Genomic DNA, 26,044 nt, shown 5'->3' with positions numbered 1-26,044 from the left:
ATTAGAGATTTGGGGCTGGGGTTTGGGAATCGGAGGCTACTTTTCTTTTGCCTAGATTGCCCGGTGATTAATTCACTACTTCGTATTTCTACGGTTTTACTTCAGCAAGGCCCCCCCTCCGCCCTCCGAGGAACACGGGCCTGGGCATTGCGCGATCTCGAGGACAGGAAGCAATGGGCCACTTCTTGGCAGGGTTTCATTTTGGGGGGATGGGTTACACGGCGGGCGTCGGTGGTCAAGGGAGGGGTGGGTATGTGTGTCGGACCCCTTAGACTAGGGATTATTGCTAGGTTGCAAAATGAATGTCAAGCCGGAATCCAGACCAAACACGAGAGGCCCCGATGCCCGACTCTGGCTGAATCCCATCCGAGGTGCAGTTGCAAAGCTACCTAATGTATGTACCTAAGATATGTACTCTGCGGCTACACCGCGGCCATGCTAAGCTTGCTTCCATTTGCGGTATCAAGCTTTGGAGTGCGGGGGTGGATCCTGCCGGAGCTTCTTCCTGTGCAGCGCTGTGTGGCAGTTTTCGTTTTGATATCAAATAAGCTGCCTGCCTTTTGCTGCTTCCCGCCTCGTCCGCAACCACCAACAAAAAAGACTGACCGCTCCCCTCCCTCCATCTCTCCCCCCTCCCCGAAAAGGCATTCGGCCGTTCGGATTGGCTTTGCCCTTCTATTTGTCTCTGACTCGCTCGGGCCAAAAAGCTGCTTGCTGCTTGCTCCTCATGCGCGCTCCCTCATCTCATCCCATGCATGCATGGCCTTTGCAGATGGGGTGTGGGGGACAACGTACGTACTGTACCAGACGAAAACTAAACGAGCGTGTCCTGTCCTGGCTGGCTGGCTTCCTTACCCTGAGCTACGAGTTGGCGAGCTGTTTATCTGTCGATCTCTCAGCCCTCTCATCTCTTTTCTGGGGGGTTTCGCCACCACCACTCTGTCTACCTCTGTCTGTCTTGGGTATCTGGTTGGGGCTGGGCTGGGTTGAGTAGGGAAACGCCCCCCCCTCCAACCCAAAAAGTGAGCGAGTGAGTAAGTGAGTGAGGGGCTTACACATACGTACATGTACGTACGCGGGTTTACGAGCAGAGAGACCAGCCAAGAGACAGAGAGTCAGATAGAGACAAACGCCAAGAGGAAAAGGCATGTACGCATCTATCACGGAGCCGATCTTGCCGCGTTCCCATGGCATTTTCACAATTCGGCGTACGTGCCGTCTTGACCTACTTTCAGGGGGGCTCGTGTTTATGGACATGGACATACGGAGTTTGTATGTATGTGTGTATGGTGTGTGTACCCCTCCGTCTGTCTCTATCCGTCTGGGCAAGACATTGCCAAGAGATCGGTAGGTACTTTTCGGCAGAGTTGTTTGTCTCTTTTTTAGTAACGTGCCCGAGCCGGGAACAAGATCTCTCTGTTTCTCTTGGCTTTTTCGTCTGGGCGCGGCGCGCGGCGGGCGAAAAGTGGTGAGGTGGTAATTAGATGCGTCTGGTGTGAGATACGGACGGACAGGAAGGGAATGATTTCTGTTTGGCGGGGTTGTTGTGGCTGGTTGGCTGGCTGGCTCTGCCAAGGCGGCAGGGTGGCAGATCTCGCTGCTGTGGAGGGCATCATCATCACAGCCAAGAAAAATAAAGACACATCTAAATCTGAGATCGCAGCTAGGGATTAGCTACACGCCCGTCTGTGTCTATCCATGTTCTGTGCTCTGTACGGATATTTTATTGAATTTTGTGCTGTCAATGAAGGATAACGACGAGGTGGGTCGGGTTGATGCGAGACTTGGCAATATCTAGCAGACAGAGTGATAGCAAACGTAAAAGACCGAAAGCTTCAGAGAAGGGAGAAAGACGAAGAAGCACACACACACACACACACAGAGAGAGAGAGAGAGAGGGGACAGCAAAGATGTGAGATTCATTCTCAACAGCCTTGAGACAGGGCGAGGCTTGGCACTGCTGTGTGTGGCATCACGGCGGCACACTCCGGAATGCAAGCACAGTAAAAAGTCATAGTCCTTCTTGACCGCCGGAGCTCAGTGAGGCCCTTTACGTCGGCGTTACGACGGACGAGAATGCGTAAGCCGAGGTTACCCTTGGCTTTGGGATCCATACCTAGTATCTGTGTGAAACTTTGCTCTTTTGCTCCCCAATCTCTCTCTCTCCCCTACCTTACCTGCCTACCTGCTTTGCTGCCAGTAACATGTAATAAGCCGAGCTAAGCTGGTGGAACCACACCTGGTTGACTTTGACCAAACATCAGATTGTCATGTTTACTCCTACCGTCTGAAGTTTAGACGACAAATCGATAGTGTCAAATGTGTTGGTCAAATAATAAGGCGAGGCACTTGAGTCTCTGTTCTTCCTCGAAACCAACCCTTGTTCGGAATCTAGTTGTCAAACTCTCAAACTCGGGCGTAGCTTGATGCTCTTTATAATGCGCCCGGCTATCAGTCCTCGTATTAGTAACGATCTTGTTGCAAGTAGAAAGCCCAGCATGCATAGGTCTGAAGATCCTCGGAAACAAGCACCGGGTTTAAACCTAACCAGGCCTAGTTCTTCATAGATGGCCTGAATTCCATTGCCGAGGCTTGTCAAGTCTTTCTGCGTACATCATCACCAAAACCAAATCGGAATCTACAGCACTGTTATAGGCACAAAACATTAGACCTCTTAATTCAGACGAGACACCGTAGGCATTCTTTAACGAACATATCATTTTGGTTATCCTCCCTAAGTCTACATGCATTGTGCCGAGAAGATTTGGGTCGTCAGATGGGCATCATGGTAAATTCGCCAGGAAAAAGAAATCCGGTGTCGTGCAATCTTGGACACTCCCTCCCCTCCGGGAGGTGGCTCGGCGAGAAATGCAGAGTGATGCCAGGCCCCAAACTTTTGGTTAAGAAGACGCCTGCCGCTGGACCGCTCGTGTCCAGACCATGTCTTCAAAAATCCCACCCAACGCATCCGTTCCTCGGTAGTCAAAGACGAATCCCACGCTGGGGAATTTTACCGCGAGGACATGGCCTTGGTCACCAGTCTCTTCAGGCCGAGCTCCTTCTTCTTCAGGTCATCAGCGCTCGAGTCCTCAATCTCAAGCTGGCCCATGGCCTCGCTGAGCGACTGCTCGATCTTCTCCTTTTGGCCGCGCTTGAGCTTGAGCGACAGCGTCGGGTCCGAAATGATCTCCTCAACGCGCGAGATATAGGACTCAAGCTGCTGCTTGGCCTCAAAGCGCTTGCTGAAAGCCTCATCGTTGGTCTTAAACTTCTCGGCTTCTGTGGTTGATTGTCAGTATGTCTTCTACAAGTTTGTGGAGTTAAGGTGATGCTTACCGCTGATCATGTCCTCAATCTCGCTCGACGAGAGCTTGCCAACAGAGTTGGAGATTGTGATGTTGGCGCTGCGGCCGGACGTCTTCTCAGTGGCGGTAACCTTGAGTATACCGTTCACATCGACCTCAAAGACAACCTCGAGAACAGCCTCGCCAGCCTTCATCGGGGGGATGGGGGCAAGGGTGAATTCACCCAGAGAGGTGTTGTCCTCGCAGTTGACACGCTCACCCTGGAACACGGGGAACTGGACAGTCTGCTGGTTGTCGGCAACCGTCGTGAAGGTTCTCTTCTTGATGGTGGGGACAGTCTGACCGCGAGTGACGACAGGGGCGAAGATGTTGCCCTCCATAGCAACACCAAGGGACAGAGGAACAACATCGAGGAGGAGGAGGTCGGCGGTGTCGGCCGAGGTGGCCTTTCCGGAGAGGATACCGGCCTGGACGGCGGCACCGTAGGCGACAGCCTCATCGGGGTTGATGCTCTTCTCGAGCTTCTTGCCATCGAAAAACTCGCTGAGGAGCTTCTGGATCTTGGGGATACGGGTGGAACCACCAACAAGCACAATCTCGTCAACGGCGCTCTTCTCAATGGCGGCATCCTTGAGAACCTGCGCAACAGGCTCAAGAGTGCCGTTGAAGGCCTTGGCATTGAGATCCTCGAAACGAGCACGAGTAATCTGCATATTGAAGTCCTCGCCATCGAACAGAGAGTCGATCTCAATTGTGGTCTGGGCACCGTTGGACAGAGTACGCTTGGCACGTTCGCAAGCGGTTCTCAGTCTCCGGAGAGCACGGGCATCGCCAGAGAGATCTAACACCAAGTTAGAAGATGTCGATAAAAACGGCCAGGATACCAAGAAACGAGGCAATGGGGGGATAAAGAGATCAAGGGACATCACGAACCCTTCTTGGTCTTCCGGGTGAAGTCCTTCTTGCAGTGGTCGAGGAGGTTGGTGTCGAAATCCTGGCCTCCCAAGTGCGTCTGAACATTCGGTTAGCACCTCATGTAATTGATGGATATTAGGATTGTTATACTTACATCACCAGCGGTGGCGCGGACAGTGAATACACCGCCCTGGATGTTGAGAAGCGACACATCGAAGGTACCGCCACCAAGATCGTAGATCAGGACGTTGCGCTCCTTCTCGGACTTGCCGGCGCCAAGGCCGTAGGCAATGGCGGCAGCAGTAGGCTCGTTGATGATACGCAGAATGTTGAGGCCGGAAATGGCACCGGCGTCCTTGGTAGCCTGACGCTGGTTGTCGTTGAAGTAGGCGGGCACAGTGATAACGGCCTTCTCAACCTTCTTGCCGAGCTTGGTCTCGGCAATCTCCTTCATCTGTTGTGCGAAAATGTTTAGCACACGGCTGGGTAAGCGGAAGAGCCAAGTCGAGACATACCTTGGTCAGGACCATGGCGGAGATCTCCTGGGGAGAGAAAGTGTGGACGCTGCCCAGGTAGTCGACCTGGACCTTTGGGCTGCCATCGTCGTCGACGACCTGGAAGGGCCACGACTCGATGTCCTTCTTGACCGTCGGGTCATCGAAACGCCGTCCAATGAGACGCCTGAGCAAGCAGGTGGTAAGCAGGGTGTTGCAGTGTTAAAGCTGGGCCGGACGGGCGAGCGGGCAAAGCTGGAAATAGGGCACAACACGTACTTGACATCGAAGACGGTATTCGCCGGGTTCATGGCAGCCTGGTTCTTGGCAGCCTCACCGATCAATCGCTCCTCGGGGGTGAAGGAGACGAACGACGGGGTAGTGAAGCTACCCTGCTCGTTGGCGATGATCTCGACATTGGTACCCTCGTACGTGGCGACGCAGGAGTAGGTGGTGCCTATCGACCGAAGGCGTCAGCAAGATGTTGCAAGGTGCGGATTATGTGTGTGCGCCCAACACAAAATCACCCAGCGGCGGTCGGTGTGGGAAGCGAGCAGCGCGCAACATACCGAGATCGATGCCAATGGCACCATCGTATACTTCTTCCGCCATGATGTGTGGTATTAAGTGATGAGGTTGTGGTGGTGGAAGGTTGAGAAGGAAAACCGGCGCAAGAGGTAAAGGCCGATTCGGCGTGGGGGGTGGCAGGCTTGATGGGAGTCTTAAATTCTGAAATTTTCGAGTGCGGTGAACTTTTTTCGTTTTTCTTTTACTGACTTGCCAACCGCCTCCACCATAGCCTCTTTCCCCACCACTTTCCCCAACGGGAAAGGCGCATTGCAGTTATCTGTTAAGCCCCACCCTGGCCAAAGTGACTATGCACCTGGTGAAACTGGACTGTGGCCAAACTCAATCAGGATTTCTGAAAACTTTGCTCCCCTTGATATTAAACTTTAGGGGCCTTTCTATGATGACCATTGAACCCCTAGATATCCTAATGACCGAGGGAGAAGCCTGGCGACGCCTTAAAATTGCCGTCTCGGATCTAAGAACTGTCAGTGTTCTGGCCGGTCCTGAGAGCTTCGTCCTAATTGGCTTAGATGCAGTCTCTTTTGCAATGCGCACAGTCAGCTTTGTCGAATCGGCTATTAACACACACAGCTTATCTTAGTAGCACGTGAAATATCCCGTGACCGTCCAAAGGTAGGGGGCCCTGTTGCCCTGGGTCTCGGATGGGGCGCTAACAGCAGATTTTAGGAGGCGGCGCGGCGCTGTCTGGCAGGAATTTGCTTGCGACTGGCGTTTTCACTGAATCTTGCAGCTCGCGATCGCCTCGAAAAAAAAGAAAATCTCGACTTTCACCCGCCACGGTACCTACCTCAATATTTTCGGAAAGACTATTGCCTGGAGCAAAGTCGCACTTTCCCTTCAGAATAAAGCGAGGTTCAATTTGCCGGCCCCTTCTTAATCGACTTCCCACCCTCCCTCTTCCTCAAAGCTGTGTCTCCCAACACACCCAGGACCTGAGTCGCATTCGCGAAAGTGCTTCACTTTCTCCCCACCTCTCCCCCACGAATCGAACTGCCCAACCACAAATTTCGGTGGTCTGTGGATCGATCACTCTAGACGTGCCCTTGTCGCCTCGGCCATACTCTCACTTCCCTTGCCTTCTCGACACTGCCTCGCTGCCTTGATCGTGTCGCACGCAGACTTACGATTGCAAGATGTCGGAGCAAGTCGATCTCACCACCATTCCCATCTCGCCCGACGGCGGCAATGTTGACGGCGCTGCCTCTTCCTCCCCGGAGGATGCTGGCAAGACCATTACTGTCTTCCACGACAAGGACAACTTCAATGTCAAGCACCCTCTCTCCAACAGATGGACCCTCTGGTTCACCAAGCCCGCGAGCGGAAAGGTTTGCCATTGCTGCCCCACACTCGGCCATTTGGGATTTTGCTAACTTCTGTGCTCCAGGGTGACAACTGGAATGATTTATTGAAGGAGGTCATCACATTCAACTCTGTAGAAGAGTTCTGGGGCATATATGTATGTCAATTCCCACGCCCCCATCCGCCACCCCTCCCCCCTCTTGCTGGTGACGACGAGCGTGCGGTCCAGCAGGCGCTAATACCGTGCACTACAGAACAACATTGCCCCTGTCTCTGAGCTTGCCCTCAAGTCCGACTACCACCTCTTCAAGGAGGGAGTACGGCCTGAGTGGGAGGACCCTCAGAACAAGCACGGCGGCAAGTGGTCGTATCAGTTCAAGGAGAAGCGCAACGTCAACATTGACGAGCTGTGGCTGCACACGATGCTCGCGGCTATCGGCGAGACTCTGGAGGAGGAGGAGGACGGTGAGGTCATGGGCGTTGTCGTCAACGTTCGCAAGGCGTTCTTCCGTATCGGTATCTGGACACGCACCATAGGCAAGAGCATTCCGGGTCGCGGGGACGGCGATATTTCGGGTGGCAAGGGCCGCAGCCCTGATAAGGGCAAAGATATCCTCCAGGCTATTGGCCGGCGGTTCAAGACGGTCCTCAAGCTGCCCCCCCAGGAGATAGTCGAGTTTTCTGGTCATACCGACAGTGCTCATAGCGGCAGCACTCGCGCGAGGGCCAAGTTTACAGTCTAGACGCACACTCTCTGCCTTCTCTCTGTTAGCCAGAACAAGCTTGGCACAGACCGGCACACCCACTTCACGCCTCCCGCATTTTCCCATCTCAGGTTTTGCTTTTCTTGAAGTTGTGGATTGGCGCCTTTTACGCATGCATACTACATATCATCTCTCCTAGCAACTTGCACACCCCATCACCTAAACATACTTTATGCTTTCAGACGTCGCGCGAAGGGCAGGTGGTGGGGAGAGATATGATATGACGAAATGGAATGGTTTTCGTTTTGTCCAAAAGTAGCTCTGTTATTTTCTTTTATTCCCCTTACCCTTGGGGGCTTTTTTTTGGGATTTATTTGGTAATGGCAAATGGCTCTTTAACAGAAAGCACGTTGATTTTCAGTTTCTTAAAAATCGCGTTGGGGATCGTATGTGGGGTTTGCCATGGCGTTTGTTTCGTGATGTAGGGCCTTGGGAGTAGGTTGGTAGCCTTTACAGATGACCTCCTCGGGAGTGGTTCTCGTATCGTCGTTGGCTTCCGCCCTCGTACACACATGACCCGGTGAGCAAACTAACAGGTTCTTTGAAGCCGGTTGACCTTGCTCAACGCAGCGAACGACTAGGCTTGACACAGTGTAACCGTCGCTCTCGAAGCTGAGTGGCGAATAGACCAGGCCGCATACGTCCCTTGTCTTACCAGTTTCAATGGTCCAGTAGGTGGTATGAGAGAAACACAAAACTAGATAGGAAAAATTAAGAGACGGAGGAGCGGGTGTATAACCCAGCTAGCGACGGTTTGTCACCACCAACACAAGGAATTGTTACGTCATGCTGAAGGACCGTTGACCGGATGTACGCCCATCCATATATATCCAAACATGCTATAAGCCACTTCACTTTGGTGATAGATCTAACTGTGGAAGTCGCTCCCAGAGTAATGCCATCCCACACAAAATAGGTCGTCAACACGGGCAGGAAAGCAGACCAAACGCCCTAAACAAACAGCGTTCCTCTGTCTCGGGGTGAAGAAAAAAGACCACTGCTCATCGGAAAGACAAAACCGAAGGGAAGGAACTTGGTCTGGTCCATCTCTATCTAATTGACTTCCTCTTCTCTCCTATCCAAGTGTAAATAACTGAATAGAGAAATAAATATGTACAAACACCAGCCGCGGCAACTCCCGGTCGTAGTACACTTTATACACGGGCCTGTTTTGTGCGTGGTGGTGTTGAGCCGACCTCTGAGACTTCCTTCAGACTGAACGGTCCGCCCAACATCAACTTCGCGACGACCATCACACGACCATCCCCGCCGACACGGCCCAATGGAAGAAGAAGAAGAAGAAGAAGAGAGAAAAGAAGAGAGAAAAGAAGAGAGAAAAGAAGTCTAGGTAGCCACGCCGGTCCGGTCCGGTCCATCCCTGTTCCCATTTCCATTCCATTCTCCTCCCCCCTTCCGCCTACCATTCTCTCTCTATGGGAAGACGAGTGCGACGAAGAATGCAATGCTTTGGCCTCCTTCATTTTAAGTTCCTGAGCCCCGCCGTTTGGGTAAACTAACGATCAACACACCATCTAGCCCCGTTTCTCCTTTGGAACCAAACAAATTAAGGTCCCCCCCCCCAAAAAAAAACACAAATAAACAGTTTCTCAAAGTTCATCCCCGCTAAACTCGTCTTGGAAGATGTCCTTGACGAGCTGCTTCTTGTTGATCTTGCCCATGGCGTTCCTCGGAATATGGTCGACGACCTTGAGGACCTGGGGGATCTTGTAGTTGGCGAGGCGGCCCTTGAGGGCGCGGCGCATGTCGAGGGGCGTCCAGCGGGCGCCGTCGGGGAGGTGGTCGCGGTCGAGGATGACGACGGCGCCGACCTTTTGGCCCCACTTGCCCGAGGGCACGGCGAGGACGGCGACCTCGGCGACCTGGGGCAGGGCCAGCATCTCGCGCTCGACCTCGAGGGCCGACACCTTTTCACCGCCGCTCTTGATGATGTCGGCGGAGCGGCGGCCGAGGATGAAGTAAAGGTCGCCGCGGGTCCAGTCCTTCTGGCTCGCGGCTGCGCTCCTGCCGGCGCCGGCCACGGGGCGGCGCACCGCCACGTCGCCCGTCTTGAACCACTGGCCGCGGCCGTCCTTGGAGTCGACAAACTCCTTGGCCGTGGCCTCGGGGTTGCGCCAGTACTCGGTGAAGATGGTGGGGCCGCGGAGCTGGATCTCGCCCACGCGGTCGCGGCCGTCGGCGTCGCGCTCGTGGCCCTTCTCGATGACGTGGTGCGTGTCTACGTCGACGAGCCGCGCCTCGACGCCGGGAAGCGGCCAGCCGACGGACCCGTCAACGCGGTCCGCCACGTCCAGCCCGCAGCTCAGCGCCATGCCCACCTCGGTCATGCCGTAGCGCTCGAGCAGCACGTTGCCGCCGCTCAGGTCGGACCAAGCCAGCTTGATGGGGGTTGGGAGCGCTGCCGACCCGGAGATGGCCAGGCGCAGGTTCGCGGGGCTGATGGCTGTGCGGGTTGCGCTCTGCATGTCCGGGGGCAGGGCCTTGTGGGTGGCTAGCAGCCTCGAGTAGACGGTTGGCACGACAGTGAAGAAGGTAATCTTTTCCTGCCGGCCGAACGGCGACTGCGACTCGGGATCGGGGGTCTGATCTGGGGTCAAGAAGGGGGCGGCGAAGCGCTTCCATACCGCGTCCGCGTTAAAGGGGAACAAAAACTCGATTGCGCTGCCCGAGAAGAGCGGGGTGAAGAGGGCGTTGATGGTGCCGTGGATGTGGTGCAGCGGCAAGACATGCAGGAGGTGGTCCGAGGCTTTATATTCCCAGGCCTGCAGGAGAGCTCGCGCTTGCGCCGTCATGACGGACTGCGGTAGGAGCACGCCTTTCTGAGCACGGAAGTTAGCACTTGTTTGAGGGAGCCGCAGAGGCCGAGGGGAGCGAGCCGGCCACGACGGGGCGGGACGGGTAACTCACTGGGCGGTTTGTGGTTCCCGAAGTATAGAGCATCAAGCCGGCCGATCCCGGCCCGGTCTTTTCCAGAGTGACCTTCTCATTCTTGGCGCCGCCCTGGAACTTGCTCAGCTGGAGATAGACGGGCTCAAGGTCAAGCTCCGTACGCAACACTTCTTGGGCCTTTTGAGCGAACTTGGCCGACGACAGCAGCATCAAGGCCTCGCTATGGTTGAGGATATACTGGAGCTCTGGCGCGGGAAAGGCCGGAGACAGGGGCACGGCGATAGATTTGGCCGCGAGAATGGCCAGCAGGGTGACTTTGGAGTGTTAGCCATGATCTCCGCTCTGCGGCCAGACACAGGCCAGCGAGGGGCGGGAGGATAGACGATCGGCTTACCTACATAGTCGTAGCTGTTCTCGACTAAGAAGGCAATGCGTTCCCCATCAATGTCGTTGCGGCCGGCCGTCTCGTAGAGCCAGTTTCTCGTCTTGCACACGTCGGCCAAGAGCTCACCGTAGCGGAAGCGGCGCCCGCTGCCCGAGTGGACGACGACAGTCGAGTCGGGGTCATGACGGGCGATGGCCTCGAAGACGGGCAGGCGGGGGAGGGTTGAAGCCATTCGGAAGCTGACTGAAGGGGTGCTTCCGCTTCTACTTCTAGTGTTCCAGAACCAACGACAACGAGCCAAGGGCGATGCGGGGACGCTTCTCGACAGTAGCCGGTTCGTAGACACACACGCAGCGCCGAATCTCGTGCCAATGGTCGAGGCAAGAGACAAGGACATTAGGGGGAAGGGGGGCACAGTGGGGGTAGATGTGCGTGGGACTGGGCACCTTAAGTTCCAAAGCGTGCCCGTCTGAATCTGCCTGCTTGTCTGATTGCACGGCTGGGTTCCGCCAGAGGCGCAGACGGACTTGGACTGGCTGGCCGGTAATAGGAGCAATATGGCACAGGGATCTAAACAGACGAAACAGTCCCGCTAGACACCAGGGCACGGAATGGCATGGCGTGAGTCGTCGGGCTTCTGATGCCGAGCCCGGCGCATCCTACTTCTTTCTCCGGCGAGACGTCGTCTGAGGGTGGCCCGAAATTGACCTAAGGTGTTTTCCTGCCCGTCTAATAAAATTGTGGAGGACGGGATGACGACGCGGAATCGGATTCTTTTTTTGGCCTTTTCACCCCTCCCTCTTTCGGGGCCCCTGTCCCGTCGGGGCAATGCGCTGAGCGCTGTGGTTGTCTGCGGTGGGCGCTAGCCTAGGCACCACGCCCAGCGTGGGGAACTCCTGCAAAAAGGGTGCCATTCACCTCCCAGAAGGCTGCCCAGTGTCCACTCTGCCCCTGGCAGCCCGGAGAACAGGGATCATAGCTCGGCCCCAGCGCTCATTGGCCTGTGGGAAGCTTTTCTGTCCCGCTTCTAGCTTCGCTTGCGCCAAGTTCACAACCCCCCCTTCCAATTCGCTGCCCGGACATTCTTGTCGACATCCAGCTGCCGACGCGAACACGACCGCCTTTGGATTAGGAAGCTCCCGACCTGTCCATACTCTTTCTCCGACGCCCGCATATTACACACGGACGGGATTACGGGCTGAGACGTTGTGCGCCCGACGACTGCTGAACCTTGACTCGCCTTATGTGGCGCCGAACAGTCCTCGGCCGAGCCAGAGCCAAAGCTACCAGCCGGCCGTTTTCAGCCATGGCGTCGCCGTCGTCGCCCTCCTTGGCGTCGCAAACCCCCCTCGAGGACACCATCAGGGAAAAGGTTGGACAACACCCACCCACCACTCCATCCTCCGTCCCCTTCTTCGGTGCACCGGCTCTCTCGGCCCTGGTCCACGCATTCTAACCCGCACTTCTTTTTGCAACACTATCTAGATCACAGCCGCGCTATCGCCGTCGACGCTCGAGATCCACAACGACTCGCACCTGCACGCGCACCACCAGGCGATGGAGGGGAGCACGTCGCGCGAGACGCATTTCCGGCTCGTCATCACGTCGGCGGCCTTCGAGGCCAAGCGGCAGCCGGCGCGGCACCGGCTCGTCTACGGCCTGCTGAGCGACGAGATGGCCAGGGAGGGCGGCATCCACGCCCTACAGCTGCGTACCCTGACCCCCGAGGAAGAGGAGAGCCGGCGCAAGGCTGCGGAGGCCGATGGCGAGGGCGAGAGCGAGAGCGCTAACTGAACTGAAGAGTAAGCTGCTCGGGAGAGAGGAACGGTGACAGAATGAGAGAGAGAGAGAGAGAGAGAGAGAGAGAGAGAGAGAGAGAGAGAGAGAGACAAAAAGAATGATACCCCTAGATTTCAAGGCTATTTGAGATTAGCAATTAATTTTTGACATAGCTGTCTAAAGGCCCTCAAATTTCCCCATTATTTTAGTATTTTAGTAGTAATTCAGTGAGCCGTGTTTGGTCTTCTAACCGGGCAGTATTGGCTATCTACAACAGCCTCGGCATATCAGAACGAAGGCAATGCTAGCCAATATGATAACAACAGGCAGATGTCCACTATCCTCACACCACCAAGAACACGACGACTAACTCTCAGGAGCCGAGCTTGCGGCCTTCGCCTTTTGGTGTTTGAGGAAAATGGTCCTGAAATTCCTCTTGAGTGCCTCTTCGGACACCGCGCTCTTCGCTTTCGTTACCCGCGATCCATTGACGCTACTCGTTGGCTCTTTCGAGCGCCGGGGCGTACCCCTGGTCTTGATTGTAGTCTCAGGTATTCGCTCCAAGCCGCTCGACAGAGGCGGTATCCTTGCCGGGCGAGAATCTACCACAGGAGTCCCGTCTAGCATGACCACATCGGTGCTCCTTGTAGCTGTCTGGGTAGGCAACACAACTTCGAAGTCTAGAGATAGCCTGCTCGGTCGGCTTTGCTGCGGTCTGGACATAATATCTTCGCGTTCTGAACTACTGGAAGCTCTTGGGCCCCCTACAGCTGATAGACGGGGCGCGCTAGACCTGGGGATAGTCGCGTTGCTTCCTGTCCGAGAAAGGGCCTTGCGAGGATCTCGTAGTCGTTGCTGATCACCTAGCCGTTGTGATGTGTCAATGGGGTCCGAGGCCAGCTCACCAATATGGATAGTCGGCTCCGGCCCCTGGTTAATAATGATGTGCGGAGTCCGAGTGTCGTTGGCGTGTGAAGTGTTGGAGTGTGGGTCAGGGATCGTTGGTGTCGGTCCACGCGGCTTAGTTTGCGCGCTCTTCTGGTCAGCCAAGCCCTTTTCGATGGAACGAACCTCCTTTGGGTATTTGTCGAGAACATCATTTATGCTACTCTTGGTGAGAACCCCTTTTGTGTACTGTGGCCTCGAAATATTTTCATTGTAATAATGAATTGCCGATAGAACGGGACCCTCGTTACGAGATGCGATGTAAGCGAGGAAGTCGCCGCAAAACACGCGGACAAAGTCGTCGAAAAGAAACTCGGCGAGAGCTTTCTTCTCAACAAGTTCATGTATGTATATAACACCTCGGATAAAGTTGGTAAGCCCGGCTTGGTAGTCGGGATACGCCAGCGTAAATGCGGTGTACGGGACCTGCGATGGCGGGCCGTTTGGGGGAATTTTCTCAGAGCTACTCAAGTTTTCTTGATAGGTAGTTAATTGTTGCGGGTGGGAAGGAGCTCGCGAGCTGGAGTTTACAGAATTTGTGTTTAGTGATGACGAGTGTTGGTCATCGGAAGGAGGTCTTAACGACACAACACTATTCCTGGGGCGAGTTTGTGGTCTGGCTGAAGGTAGCGAGTTGGGAGTTGTGTGTGATGACTGCAACGTCGACTTTGTTTCGATGGTTATGTCAGGGTTTTCTCCAAAAAAGTTGGCAACGCTAGGGTAGAGACGTTTCCGTTTGGCCGGTGGCGGCTTCGGGGAGCTGCCGGCGCGGTCGGTGTTGGCTGGTGGCGGCTTCGGGGAGATACTGGTGCGTTCGGTGGGGAGGGTAGACTCGATGGGGAGGGTAGAGGGTGTTATTACCTGGGCGGAAGGCGGTGTCGGCTCAGGGAGGGGAACCGCTGGGGCAGTTGGCTCAAATACGTTGGTGGTGGCCCTTGGCACTTCAAATACGCCGTCGATAGGCCTTGGAACTTCCACTACGTCGGTGATGGCCCTTGGAACTTCAACTTCCAACTCAATCTCGGATGCGTGACCACTGCTAGGAGGGAATGTTGGAAAGGGTCCATGTCTGGCGACCTTTGACGGACGAGACTTGGGCGCTGGCAGCGGCAGCGACAGGGACGGCGGTAACGATGGCGGTGGTGGCGAGGACGGCGGCACAAATACTGGAACTGGCACCGCTCTGCTCCGCGCCTCGCCAAGGACCGGAGACTGAGTACGCGGGGACACTGGGGATGGTGTCCATGGTATGGGCGTGCCGCGATCATCACCATTCTCCTCTTGAGACTCTGGATCTGAATCCGGAGCTGTGGGCTCGGGCTGTGACAGGAAATGTGACGCAGGGGGTTCCTCTTCTTTGTCGAGGTGCTCGCAGTGATCTCTCAAGTTTTGTAGCACTTCGGCGGGGATGTTGGGAAAGCCGCTCAAAGCCCAGGCGTCCTGGCGCTCAAGCAGCGTCTGCTGGCTTTTTGGGACAAGAACATATCGCCGCGGTATTCTTGTTGCGCCAGAGAGAGAGCCAGGCGACCAGAAAGACTCGGGTTTTTGGGCCATAGTGGTATGGTACAGCTCAAGCGGCGTAAATAGACCCGCTATCTTGCGCTTGTCGGCGGCGTTAACTGAGGCCCTGATCGGCTGCTCTGCCAGGGCGTGCTCTGCCAGCCAGGAATTGCACAACCTTGCACAATCTGCACAAAATAATTAGTCGTCGCGCTAAAGATAGCCAAGGAACTCCCCAAACCCTTTTGGACACCAGTTTTATGCGTGCTGACAAGCTCAGGCCCATTTTTATGAGAGCCAGCCAGGAGTCCTGGCAGATGTACCGGAAAAGTGGGCTTTTCGGGATGTCAATTTTTGGCTTAACAGTACACAGTAGTTGCTAAGGAATGTGGCTTCATAAGGCCCTGAACAAGCTGATCTGCTGGCGACCCTCCAAGGCTGGTTTGGTCGTCGCGCAGCAACGAATTTGACGTACCTCGTGATGATTAAAGAAGCGGTTGAGTTCGTAGAGCACTAGATATAATTAGTAAGAAGGAACATAATAGACTCCCGGTACAATCAACATACCTATTGACTTTATGGATGACGACTATCAAGCCAGGGAAAGGCCAAAGCGAAAGGCGGCCTTCCTGACGATGACGATAACTGCCGTAACAGTGGCTCAGTCAACAACCGGGTTGTAGGCAAATGAAAGAGAAGTAATTGTTACGGCACGGCCGAACTATGCTCCGTGGTACCGTAACCATGTCCCAGCTGCAGGAACTGACCTGCAATCCCATTTTTCCCAATTTAGACTAGCGCATTTGCCCCTCCTCCCACCATGAAACCACCGCCTGCAGGACCCGCAGGCTTCTTTTCCTTTTCCTTTCTTTAGCTTAGTACCTACGAATACAGCCATTCATTACTTGCAGCTCTGCCTCTTGTATATGCCTGCCTTCACATGTTTCACCTTTTGCATACTTTGTGCAATTGCTGGCTGGCACAGCACGTCCTGGCAGAGCAGCCGATCAGGGCCTGATTCTGGTAATTGTTGTTGTCGACAATCCAAGTTGAAGTTGACAGACGTGTGGGCAAAAAGTTCAGAGAGCCGAACCGTTAGGATATTCATTGATGGGCAATGATAAGAACAAAAGGGGGCGGGCTTCTACACTAAGTTCTCGCCACCGTCTGTGAATGCCCCTCTGTTTGCTCTCCTTTTTGTTACACAGCTAGGACAAGACAGGTCTGTAAAGATGAAAGGAGGAGAAATATGACCTTCCAGGTTGCTTGGTTCTGAGGTGTTTGTACATAAGGTAAGCACCTAGAGTATTATTAACCCCAAGAAAAGAGCCGTTATATGAAAAGGTACTGGGCTGGGTACCCACCTAACCATGCTGGTAGGCAAGAAGTCAGGAGACGCGTCTGTCCACGAACCGCCAGCGAAAGTCTCGACACCAAGTCACGTGAGGCCCCCGCAGGAGCTCCCAGTTTCTCTCCGACCCTGCCGACTTGCTCTGACGGCATGGATGGTCTCCAGGCTCCAGGTGCCTACCAGCGGAGTGCGTGAGCTCTGCAGTGCTGCCTACTGTATGTACAGGCTGTACAACCTCCCGTGTTGCGCCTGACCGACAAGGCAACCTCGAAGTGGCCATCAATCGTGTGACTAACCTCGCCCGATTTGCGTAAACCTGAGCATTAAGGCAATCAAGACTGTCCCCCGTGCTGCTCTCAGGCCAACCGATCTTTCGGGCTATTGACTTGCCAGTTCTAATACTCGCCCTCCTGTCATCGAACTTTACCTTACCTTTCCTACTAGCACTAGCGCTTACCTACGGATTGCGGGTTACGGGTTGCAGCTACTTCCATTCGTACCCTGAAGCATCCATACCTTTCCTTGCCTTACCTTACCTTACCTCACATATTCGTACCTGCATACCGAGACCCAACCCGAGGCAAACCTCGATACCCGGAATGCGACCTCAAACGCCAACTCGCTTACCAGTCCAGGGCCGCCACGACTCGTTCTCTTCCACTGCTATGCCAGCCACGGTTTCGAGATAACTAATAGAGCGCCGACTTGTTGAAGCCGGCGTCGGCCCGTGTTGTCGAAGCTCTCGTCCAAGCTTCCATCCCTCGCCGATCCGACGGCGGCATGGCCAACCACGGCAGCCTCAAGCATCCCCTCCTCTCGCCGTCGCATCCACTCTCTCCAGCAGATTCCCGATCACGCCGCGACTCTGTGAACTCGGTCTCGGTCTCTTCGCAGGCCGACAAGGAGCAGCTCGCCATCGCACTCGACAAGATCCACACCTCGGCCAGCCAGTCTGATGTCCTGACCACTTTCAACGACTTCGCGCCCCCGCCCGGCACCCATCCGGCAGTCGAAACAAAAGGCACTGCGGGGGACCTGGTGCAGCAGGGACTCAGCGGCCTGTACAGCCGGTTCAAGGAAGCCGTTGGTGTTGGTGCTGTGGGCAAAGGATCAGCCCACGAGGCTGACGACGGCGACAGCCAAGATGGCGCCTCGAAGAGGAGCTCAGATACCGTCAACAACACCCCCTCCAGAGCCTCGGTCTCGTCCTTTCCAAGAGGCGAGAGCGGAGCTACAGCCTCGACTTTGGACTCTACTCTGTTGTCCGATGCTGCCAAGTCAGGCCTGTCCACTTCAGGCGTCGTGACGGCCGAGTCCCAGTCGTCCGTGCCGCATTCCTCCAAAGCATCCTCGATAACGACAATGTCGGGCCCAAAGTCGGCATCTGCCAGTGTTCACATGTTGCCGAAAACGCCAAGCGCCCCTGCTGCCCCCAGCACGGCAAGAGGCCTTGTCGACAAGGATGCAGCCCGCGGCCTGGCTTCCCGTGACGACGAGCCGTCGGGCATGACAAGGAGCGCAGGCCGCAGAAGCATTAGCAGACCGTCTGATAGTTCAGCCGCGCCCAGTCCCTCTGGAAACACCAGTCTCGACAGCGTGGCCATCAGCGACAGGATAGCCATCCCCACAATCCGCGCAAGGAGGGAAGATGGCTTGAGCATCGACGGAAGCATTGACGTGCCGCGAAGTCCAGTCAAGCTAGCAAGCGAGGCGCGGGCTTCCTCGTCATCTCGTATGCCGTCCGGCGACATGAACAAGAAGCCTGCCGTCATCGACCGCATCAGTTATTCTCGGCTGAACACGCGGTCGAGGTCTTCGTCGATGGAGCCCGGCACTGCAGAGCCGAGCCCCATCAGCACTTCTGCCCACAGTTCCATCTTCCACGACTCCTTCGCGCATACCGAGAGACCGCAGAGGCTGCAGTCTGGCGCCTTGAGAATTCCCGGCACGACGACCAATGAAGGGGGCCTGGAGATGGTTAACGCCAGACTAGAAATGATGCGCAAACGAGTTCTGAGCAAGGAATTCTGGATGGCCGACGAGACGTGCAAGGAGTGCTTTCTCTGCGGCAGGCCCTTCTCCGCCTTCCGCCGCAAACACCATTGTCGAACATGTGGTTGCATCTTTGATTCAAACTGCACATCCAACATCTCGGGGCAGAAGTTCGGTGTCCAGGGCTCCCTGAGGGTCTGCAAGACGTGCCTGGACGTCATCAACCGCCGCTACGACAGCGGCTCGGACGACTCGGCTGACGAGTCGTACCTCCCTGCCATCTTCCGTCCCAACCAACCCAAGGCCCCGGCAATGCTCATCCGGCCAAAAGCCGATGATGAAGTGAGCATTTCGGAGCGGACCGAGCTGGCAAATGACACGAGGTCTGCCACCACGCCCATGATGGCGATTCCGGCGACGCGCCGAGTTGGGGACAACAACCGAAATTCCGCTATACTGGAGATTGACATGCCCCAGCTCAGCCGCCCCAGCTCGTCCCGCTCGCTCAAGTCGCTTGCGTCGGCTCGGCCGCAGTCGTCTGGCCACCGCAGGCACCACTCAAAGCACTTGACAAGATTCAAGGCTGCAACAGAGGACAGAGCTCCGTTTCGCAAGCCAGTCAATGATGACCTGGGAAAGAGGTCCAAGCTCAACGCCTTCCATGACGATAACATCATCGACCCGGAACTGGCCGCCTTCATGTCCGATGAGTCGAGTGGCGATGAGCAAATGAGTATTTTTGCCACCATGAATAGCAACGACGTCCAGCCATCCAGCCTCGACCCAGACAAGTCCAGTTTCGGCCCGTATCTGAGCACGGGCAGAAAGCACCGCTTCCGCAACGGAGAGAAGAGCATTAGCGGGCTCAGCTTCACAAGCCGTGGGCACGAGGATGTTGGCGGACTGCAGAATCTGTCCATCCACGCGAGGCCCCCGAGGAGGAGGAAAGCGAGCACTGCAAGCGCCATCGTGCATCACCTGCGATCCCCGCGTCCGAAATCCGGCGTCTTCAAGGGTCTTTCGGGTCCTTCAGGTTCGGCGGATGCGCTATCGCTTCTAGACTCTCCTGGGACCACCGAGCCCCCGACGGGGCTGCAGAGAAGCAACTCGGTCGTAGACGGGAGACCGCTCGAGAATGGGCTGAACCCCACGAGCCTTGAGCATGTCAAGAAGCTCTTCCGGCAATTGCTGGATGACGCCGACATTCCCAATCCTGCCGCTTGGGAAAAGGCGCTAATTCCCATCCTCGACCGGTGTGCAGACGACGTTGACCCGGATATCCGCAACGGAGATGACATGGATATCCGGCACTGGGTGAAGCTGAAGAAGGTTCCCGGAGGCAAGCCGAGCGACACTGCCTATGTCCATGGAGTCGTCTTCACCAAGAACCTGGCCCTCAAGAACATGCCCCGCAAGATTCGCAATCCCAAGATTGTCATCATCACTTTTCCCATCGAATATCAGCGGCACCCAGAGCAGCATTTTATGAGCTTGCAGCCCGTCATCGAGCAGGAAAAGGAGTATCTGAGAATGGTGGTCAACCGAATCCTCAACCTCGAGCCCCAGGTCTTGCTGGTTGAGAAGAGCGTCGCGGGCGTGGCCCTCCAGTACCTGTCGGAAGCAAACGTTGCCGTCGTCTACAACGTCAAGCCTTCTGTCATCGAGGCCGTGTCGAGAATTGCGAACATGCCAATCATCTCATCTATGGACATGCTAAGTTTGGGTGCTCGCGTCGGCACAAGCGCCAGCTTTGACGTCAAGACATATGTGAACAGCGAAATCCAGGGCAAGAAGAAGACGTACATTTTCATCGCCGGCTGCCCCAAGGACCGCGGCTGCACCATCGCTCTGCGTGGAGCCCCCACGCAGGTCCTAGCCCGCATGAAGAAGATCACCGAGTTTATGGTCTACGTTGTCTACAACCTGAAGCTAGAGTCGTGCCTGATGCGGGACGAGTTTGTCCACATCCCCCTCAAGATCGAAAAGCAGCCTCCATCAACATCAAGGCAACACACCGACTACAGCCTGCTGCTGTCACTTGCTGACCAGGCCCAGCAAGACAACCCAGCCATCACGGTGACCAGCCAGAGCACAGAGGCGGAAAACCTCACTCAGTCGACTGATGGAGGTGTCGCGGATACAGAGAAACTGGCCGGCGACCTGGCCGCCCAACCTCTGAAAACACCTCCGCCGCCTCGAAGACTGATATCGCTGCACGAATCTCACTCCCACATGTCCCACGAAAACCAAGTGCCGGAAGACGTGCCTATGCCGACATTCTACAGCGACATGGTGTCAAAGTACGAAACTAGGGTGTTATCTGCGTCGCCATTTGTAAGATTCACGCAGCCCTATCTCCTCATGAAGGCTCGAGAGCAAGAGAGGCGTCTTGTCTACCTGAAGCGTCTTCGCGACCAGGACATGGTGGAAGAACAGGGCGAGAGCGAGAAGACCAAGCAGCAACGCTTTCAGCTCATCAAGCCCGAGATGGTGCATGAAATTGGTCAGAAGGCTCCGCAGCAGATTATGGAAGTCCTCCACGCCGTCCATGACGCGGAGTACGACAAGGCCCTGCACAACTACCAGACACAGACGCGGCAGTGGGAGAACTATGTCCAAGGCAGCCTGGATCTCTTCGACCCCTATTCGCACCAGAACATTGTCGTACTCTACTCGGTCACTTGCACGCTCACAAAGATACCATGTGCCGAGCCTGAGCTGATCGCCATTGAGTTCTATAATGAGCATCCGGACCGAACCGGAAACCTGGACCAGGATTGCACCCTGGGTCAGTACATAGAAGACATTTGCGAGGGCGCCGAGACGGTATGCCATTCCAACGGCTGCGACAGCAAGATGTTTGAACATCACCGAACCTATGTTCACGACAATGCCCGAATCACCGTCATTGTGGAGAACACGCCAGCGTGGCCCGAGAACTTCCCCGACAAGCCCCAAGAGAAGGAGGGCGAGAAGGAAGGGACGGGTATCTGCATGTGGAATTACTGCAAATCCTGCAAAAAGCACTTCGGGCTCATGCCAATGTCGGTGAGCACCTGGAAGTACTCGTTTGGCAAATATCTCGAGCTGTCGTTCTGGAGCAGAGGCCTCCGGCTGAACCCGCAAACGGAGTGTCCGCACGACCACCAGCGGGAGCACGTTCGCTTCTTCTACTACCTGTACCGCGACATTGCCGTCAGGGTGCACCATGATCCAATCGACCTGTACGAAATCGTCGTGCCTCGGCCCACGATCACCTGGAAGGTGGACAACGACCTGAGGCTGAAGAACGAGATCTTCACCAAGGCCGAGGAACGCTGGAACCGCTTCATGAAGTCGGTCAAGGCCAGGCTAAAGAGCATCAGGATTGATAGCGTGCTCCCAGAAAAGGCCGAAGCTTGCAAGTCGGAAGTCGAGAGGTTGACCAAGAAGGCTCAAGAGGACCAGCCCGAGCTGATACGCTCCCTCCAGGAGACGTATATGGACTCCAAGTATTACGAGGTCATTCCCCTCAACGCTGTGGTCCGTGGGATGCTCGTCAAGGTGTCTGACTGGGATGCTGCTTTCGCCAAATTCGAGGCCGATTTTCTCTCTGATAAGGACGTTCGCCAGTTGACTATCATTCAACTGAGAAAGATTTTTACCGACAACGAGTCCAAAGAGTCGCTTCCCATCACCGACGGGACTACATCGATTGGGTCCGAGTCGGAGGAAAAGACGACGGCCGCGACGACCCAGACGAGTGTGTCCGAGGCCGATGAAAAGCCGTCACAAAGCTCTGAGCAAATCTCCGAGAGTGATCCCGGCCTGCCCCTTGAGACTCCTCTTTCTCCCAGCTCGGATCCCGCTCCCGCGATCAAAGAAGGCGCCGCGAAACAAGCCGAGGCGGTCCTCGATAGCGTCGAGCCGCTAGACCTTGCCTCGCCCGCGCCAACGCCCCAGATCCTGGCGCAGAACATGGCCCCTCAAGCAGATGCTGCTTTGGAAACTGTCAAGCAGCCGCCCGGCGAACTGACGGCTGGCCCGACGTCATTGAACCTTGCCCAAACTGGCACCCCTCGACCATCTGACGCCGTCTCACCATCGCTCCCCAGCGAGATGTCCTTGACGGAGAAGGTAGAGCAGTTGCGCCGAGAACAAAGGGTTGCATCCGGTGAGGCTGGCAGCTCTGCATCTGGGGGCGGCGAGAACACGGCCGACGGATCGCGTCATGGCCCGGAACGGGCTTCAGCTCGGAGAAGCGGGTTGACGGCGTCGCCTCCAATGACGCGCTCCATAACTCAGCCGACAGGAACGCTGCCGCGGACGCAGTCCAGCATTGGAAAGCTGCTAAAGGACCAGAAGGGGCAAGACTCAAGCCCAGATGGCTCGCTCAAAGGCGAAAAGAAATTCACAGATCGTCTTGTCTTCGGGGCTCTGAAGAACCGGAAAGCCGCGCCCTCTGGAATTCCGCGATACGTCCACAAGAGGGAATCCAAAGTGTCCACTCTTGCACGCCATTTTGAGCAGCTAAGCCGCGAGTTCGAGAAGGAGAGGATGAAGGATCGCAAGCAGCGTGCTGCCACGATGCACCCCACCAGGGCGTTCCTGCCACGTTCTTCTACTCAGGCTATAGTTGAAGTCTACGAAGACGTGGACCAAGCCGTGCGAGAGCCGGGCCCGTCGGAAGACGCGGATGACGTTGACGATGCCGAGGATGACAATCTTTTCGATCGCGAGTCGAACGGCAAGAGATTGGTTGAGACTGCACACGGGCCACAGGAACCGCCAGACAGCTCACAAACCAAGCCTTCGGAAACAGAAGCCGGGTCCGAAATCGAGCCCGGCTCGCAAGCGTCGCAGACCGAAGAGGCAGTCGCCAAAGCAGAAGGCGAAGACAACCGGCACGAAAGTCAGGCTAGTTCGGACGACGAAGGCGGAGGCAGCGATGCCGAGCAGGCCATGCTCACTCTTGATGACATTCTCCCGGGTGCTAAGGACATCGCTGCATCGCTGGAGCCGGGCGAGGAGAGCTCGGAGGAGTTGCCAAAGCACCAGAAGAAGAGCCTCATGACAATGCTGACCAACTTCTGGGCAGAGCGTTCTGCCAGCGGCTGGCCCCAGTTGGATTATCCCATCAACGCAACCGACCACATCTTTATCGACTCCAACATTGTGGTGAGAGAGGACGAGCCGAGCTCGCTTATCGCCTTCGCCATGAGCTCGGAGGACTACAAGCTCAAGCTCGCGGATATCCGAGAGCAGGGCAGGGTATCAAACCAGCGAGATACAGACGACAGCGGCGACGGCCTGGAGATCAAGAGGCATAACCACCACTCAGACCCGGTAGCCGTTGTGGTCGACGACGAGGATCTCGAGAAGAGTCTAACCCGGCCCAGCTTCACGCACCTGAAGTACCAGTTCACCGAGGGATCGGCAAAGATGACGTGCAAGATCTTCTACGTAGAGCAGTTTGACGCGCTCCGGCGAAAGTGCGGGGTTGCGGACCGCATCATCGAGTCCTTGTCGCGGTGCTTGAAGTGGGATTCCAAGGGCGGCAAGACAAAGTCGGTCTTTCTCAAGACGCTGGACGACCGGCTCGTCATGAAGTCGCTGTCGCCCATTGAGACGTCGGCATTCCTCGAGTTTGCGCGTCCGTACTTTGGGCTCATGGCCGAGGCCCTGTTCCACGAGCTCCCGTCAGTGATTGCCAAGATGCTCGGCTTCTTCCAGGTCATCATCAAGAACACGGTCACCAACACAGAGATCAAGCTCGACCTCTTGGTGATGGAGAACCTGTTCTACGACCGGGCGCCGAGCCGGACGTTTGACCTCAAGGGCTCGATGCGGAACCGGCGGATCCAGTCGACGGGGGAGCAGAACGAGGTGTTGCTCGACGAGAACATGGTCGAGTACATTTACGAGTCGCCGCTCTTTGCTCGGGAGCACTCGAAGCGGGTGCTGCGGGCGTCGGTGTGGAACGACACGCTGTTCCTGACGCGGCAGAAGGTCATGGACTATTCGCTCATGATTGCGGTTGACGAGGGCAGAAAGGAGCTCGTGGTGGGCATCATCGACTGCATCCGCACGTACACGTGGGACAAGCGGCTCGAGAGCTGGATCAAGGACCGCGGCTTCGCTGGCGGCGGCCGCAACAAGCCGACGGTGACGAGCCCGAAGGAGTACAAATCCCGCTTCCGGGCGGCTATGGCGAGGTAGTTCTTTCTCTCTCCTCCCTGTGAACATTCCCCTCGCCAGACCCTGAGCTGACCGTTTGGCCAATTTTTTTTGGGGGGGGGGTTGCAGATATATCCTGCAGGCTCCCAACTGCTGGCATCTCTTTGGGAGCAAACCCGGCCCCACTACCCCTGCGACTCCTAGGACTAGGTTTGAGGGCGACGTATGAAGAGCGGCCAGGTGTGCCTTTTCTTGGACCGGACTACATGATGAATGAAGAGCGATGTTTTGCTTTCTTTACTTAATCTTTTTGTGTTTGCATCATCAATAACAACGGCGGCGGTGTTCATTAGATGAGAATGGTTTTGATGCGTATATCCTAGCATACGCGGGAAGAGGGACTTTAATATGGCTAGCGAGCCGGTATTTTGTTAACTTGGGTATGAAAGAATGGCTATATGGCAAAACGGTAATTTGGGGGTTGGGAAAGTCTCGGCGTTGACTTTTGTTTCTTGAACTGGGGGGAATAGGGGCGTGGGTGGGTGGTCTAGACGGAGGAGGCGGGCAGGCGCGCAGAAACACACATTACATGTAAAATACGCATTTTGATGGGGGCTAATTATATACGGAAATAGGCCACTAGGTACCTAGTCTAGCATGCGGGCAACCGCTTATCTTATGGGAATAGAGGCATTGATATTCATTATGTGTCTTGACTACGGAGTACCTAGGTGGAGAGATTTCAGGTTGAGGGCATCTTCACAGTGTCTCTCCTCACTTGGTTTAGCGCGGCCAGACATGCTCATATTGTCCGCAGGGGCCAGCAACAGGTCTGGACTCGGAGTGAGATGGATTATATAAGCGGCTAACCTCCCTCTTACCTAGGTTCTCAGTCGCACTGTAGCGATGCGATGCATTGCTCTCGCACATGTTCTCGCTTCATGAATCGTACTGGAAGGATGGATCCCGCAAGTCTGAGGCAAGCCTTCTATCGCATACTCAGAATCACTGACAATACCTTGGACGATTCTGGCCTTGAGAAACGATGTCCCCTGGACAAGGACGATGACCAGTATACGGATAGCGTATTCGTACACTCACAGTACAGGTATTCTATGGGCCAGCTGGATCGACTACCTGCTGGAATTCTCATTGGCGTGCTCCTTATACTTGACATGCTCAAACAAGCAATGTAAGATAAACCATATACACTGAGCAATGAAAGCAGCGCCCTCATTGGCCCACCCAAATAGATATATACAATGACTATTGAAAGAAGTAAAGAAAAAGCGAGGTTAAGAATAAAAGAAACAAAAAGTCGTCAAGGTCTGTTTTGGCCCGCATATGCCAAACGCGCCCTCTTTCTTCTCCTCCCTCATAACGCGCATACAACATCACTCTCAACGTCACTGCTCCCTACGCCGTAGCCCTATTGAGCCCCCTATGGCTGCCCAACTTGCCAATGCCTTCCTGCAAACTGCGCAGGGCTTCCTCGCGGCGCCGGCCCTAGCCCTGGCCCCGCCTGCTGTTCCAGAGACGGGCGCCCTGAGCCAGGAGCTCTAGAGGCGTATCGAGGCCGCGCGCGATGAGACTCGCGAATACCACCATACACATCGGCCGCTTAACACGGTACGGAATAATGGCCCTAAGCAAAAGGAGTG

The 26,044-nt window shown here is 55.6% G+C and overlaps 7 protein-coding genes across 7 annotated transcripts; 4 read left to right on the top strand and 3 right to left on the bottom strand.

The window, feature by feature from the left end:
• Positions 1–159: 159 nt before the first annotated feature.
• Positions 160–1,186, top strand: B0T26DRAFT_60607 (uncharacterized protein). Its single transcript, XM_060435821.1, has one exon. It carries the CDS (start codon positions 397–399, stop codon positions 988–990), a length of 594 nt encoding a protein of 197 aa, XP_060303101.1. The 5' UTR covers positions 160–396; the 3' UTR covers positions 991–1,186.
• Positions 1,187–3,257: 2,071 nt separating this feature from the next.
• Positions 3,258–5,546, bottom strand: B0T26DRAFT_687694 (heat shock protein 70 family). The gene is made up of 6 exons (XM_060440949.1): positions 5,284–5,546; positions 4,994–5,171; positions 4,736–4,901; positions 4,375–4,674; positions 4,239–4,317; positions 3,258–4,146 (listed from the first exon to the last, which is right to left on the bottom strand). The coding sequence occupies exons 1-6, from the start codon at positions 5,324–5,326 to the stop codon at positions 3,305–3,307; spliced, it is 1,608 nt and encodes a 535-aa protein (XP_060303100.1). The 5' UTR covers positions 5,327–5,546; the 3' UTR covers positions 3,258–3,304.
• Positions 5,547–6,438: 892 nt separating this feature from the next.
• On the top strand, positions 6,439–7,347 carry B0T26DRAFT_670546 (translation initiation factor eIF 4e-like domain-containing protein; the record flags this gene model as incomplete). Its single annotated transcript, XM_060439189.1, has 3 exons — positions 6,439–6,630; positions 6,690–6,761; positions 6,859–7,347. The coding sequence occupies 3 exons, from the start codon at positions 6,439–6,441 to the stop codon at positions 7,345–7,347; spliced, it is 753 nt and encodes a 250-aa protein (XP_060303099.1).
• A 1,628-nt stretch (positions 7,348–8,975) lies between these two features.
• Positions 8,976–10,892, bottom strand: B0T26DRAFT_736962 (uncharacterized protein; the record flags this gene model as incomplete). Its single annotated transcript, XM_060443385.1, has 3 exons — positions 8,976–10,205; positions 10,294–10,589; positions 10,670–10,892. The coding sequence occupies 3 exons, from the start codon at positions 10,890–10,892 to the stop codon at positions 8,976–8,978; spliced, it is 1,749 nt and encodes a 582-aa protein (XP_060303098.1).
• On the top strand, positions 10,852–12,520 carry B0T26DRAFT_808761 (bola-like protein-domain-containing protein; the record flags this gene model as incomplete). Its single annotated transcript, XM_060447247.1, has 3 exons — positions 10,852–10,867; positions 11,920–12,032; positions 12,146–12,520. The coding sequence occupies 3 exons, from the start codon at positions 10,852–10,854 to the stop codon at positions 12,452–12,454; spliced, it is 438 nt and encodes a 145-aa protein (XP_060303097.1). The 3' UTR covers positions 12,455–12,520.
• Positions 12,521–12,805: 285 nt separating this feature from the next.
• B0T26DRAFT_670543 (uncharacterized protein) lies at positions 12,806–14,938 on the bottom strand (the record flags this gene model as incomplete). The annotated part of the gene is made up of 3 exons (XM_060439188.1): positions 12,806–13,847; positions 14,052–14,215; positions 14,246–14,938. 3 exons carry the CDS (start codon positions 14,936–14,938, stop codon positions 12,806–12,808), a joined length of 1,899 nt encoding a protein of 632 aa, XP_060303096.1.
• A 2,077-nt stretch (positions 14,939–17,015) lies between these two features.
• Positions 17,016–25,946, top strand: B0T26DRAFT_746159 (uncharacterized protein; the record flags this gene model as incomplete). The annotated part of the gene is made up of 2 exons (XM_060444664.1): positions 17,016–24,421; positions 25,811–25,946. 2 exons carry the CDS (start codon positions 17,016–17,018, stop codon positions 25,944–25,946), a joined length of 7,542 nt encoding a protein of 2,513 aa, XP_060303095.1.
• Between the last annotated feature and the right edge of the window lie 98 nt (positions 25,947–26,044).

Source organism: Lasiosphaeria miniovina (genome assembly GCF_030549165.1).
Source record: "Lasiosphaeria miniovina strain SMH2392-1A chromosome Unknown B0T26scaffold_1, whole genome shotgun sequence".
Classification (NCBI taxonomy): Eukaryota; Fungi; Ascomycota; class Sordariomycetes; order Sordariales; family Lasiosphaeriaceae; genus Lasiosphaeria; species Lasiosphaeria miniovina.
The sequence above is the reverse complement of the archived record's forward strand: the minus strand, read 5'-3'. Positions and strand labels throughout refer to the sequence as shown.

Excerpts from the sequence above, each read along its gene's own strand:
- B0T26DRAFT_687694 (XM_060440949.1), bottom strand. The coding sequence starts at position 5,326 with ATGGCGGAAGAAGTATACGATGGTGCCATTGGCATCGATCTCG. Across the intron at positions 4,902-4,993 it reads AATACCGTCTTCGATGTCAA|GCGTCTCATTGGACGGCGTT; the intron begins GTACGTGTTGTG and ends CTGCTTGCTCAG. Across the intron at positions 4,318-4,374 it reads TCCGCGCCACCGCTGGTGAT|ACGCACTTGGGAGGCCAGGA; the intron begins GTAAGTATAACA and ends CCGAATGTTCAG.
- B0T26DRAFT_60607 (XM_060435821.1), top strand. The coding sequence starts at position 397 with ATGTACCTAAGATATGTACTCTGCGGCTACACCGCGGCCATGCTAAGC.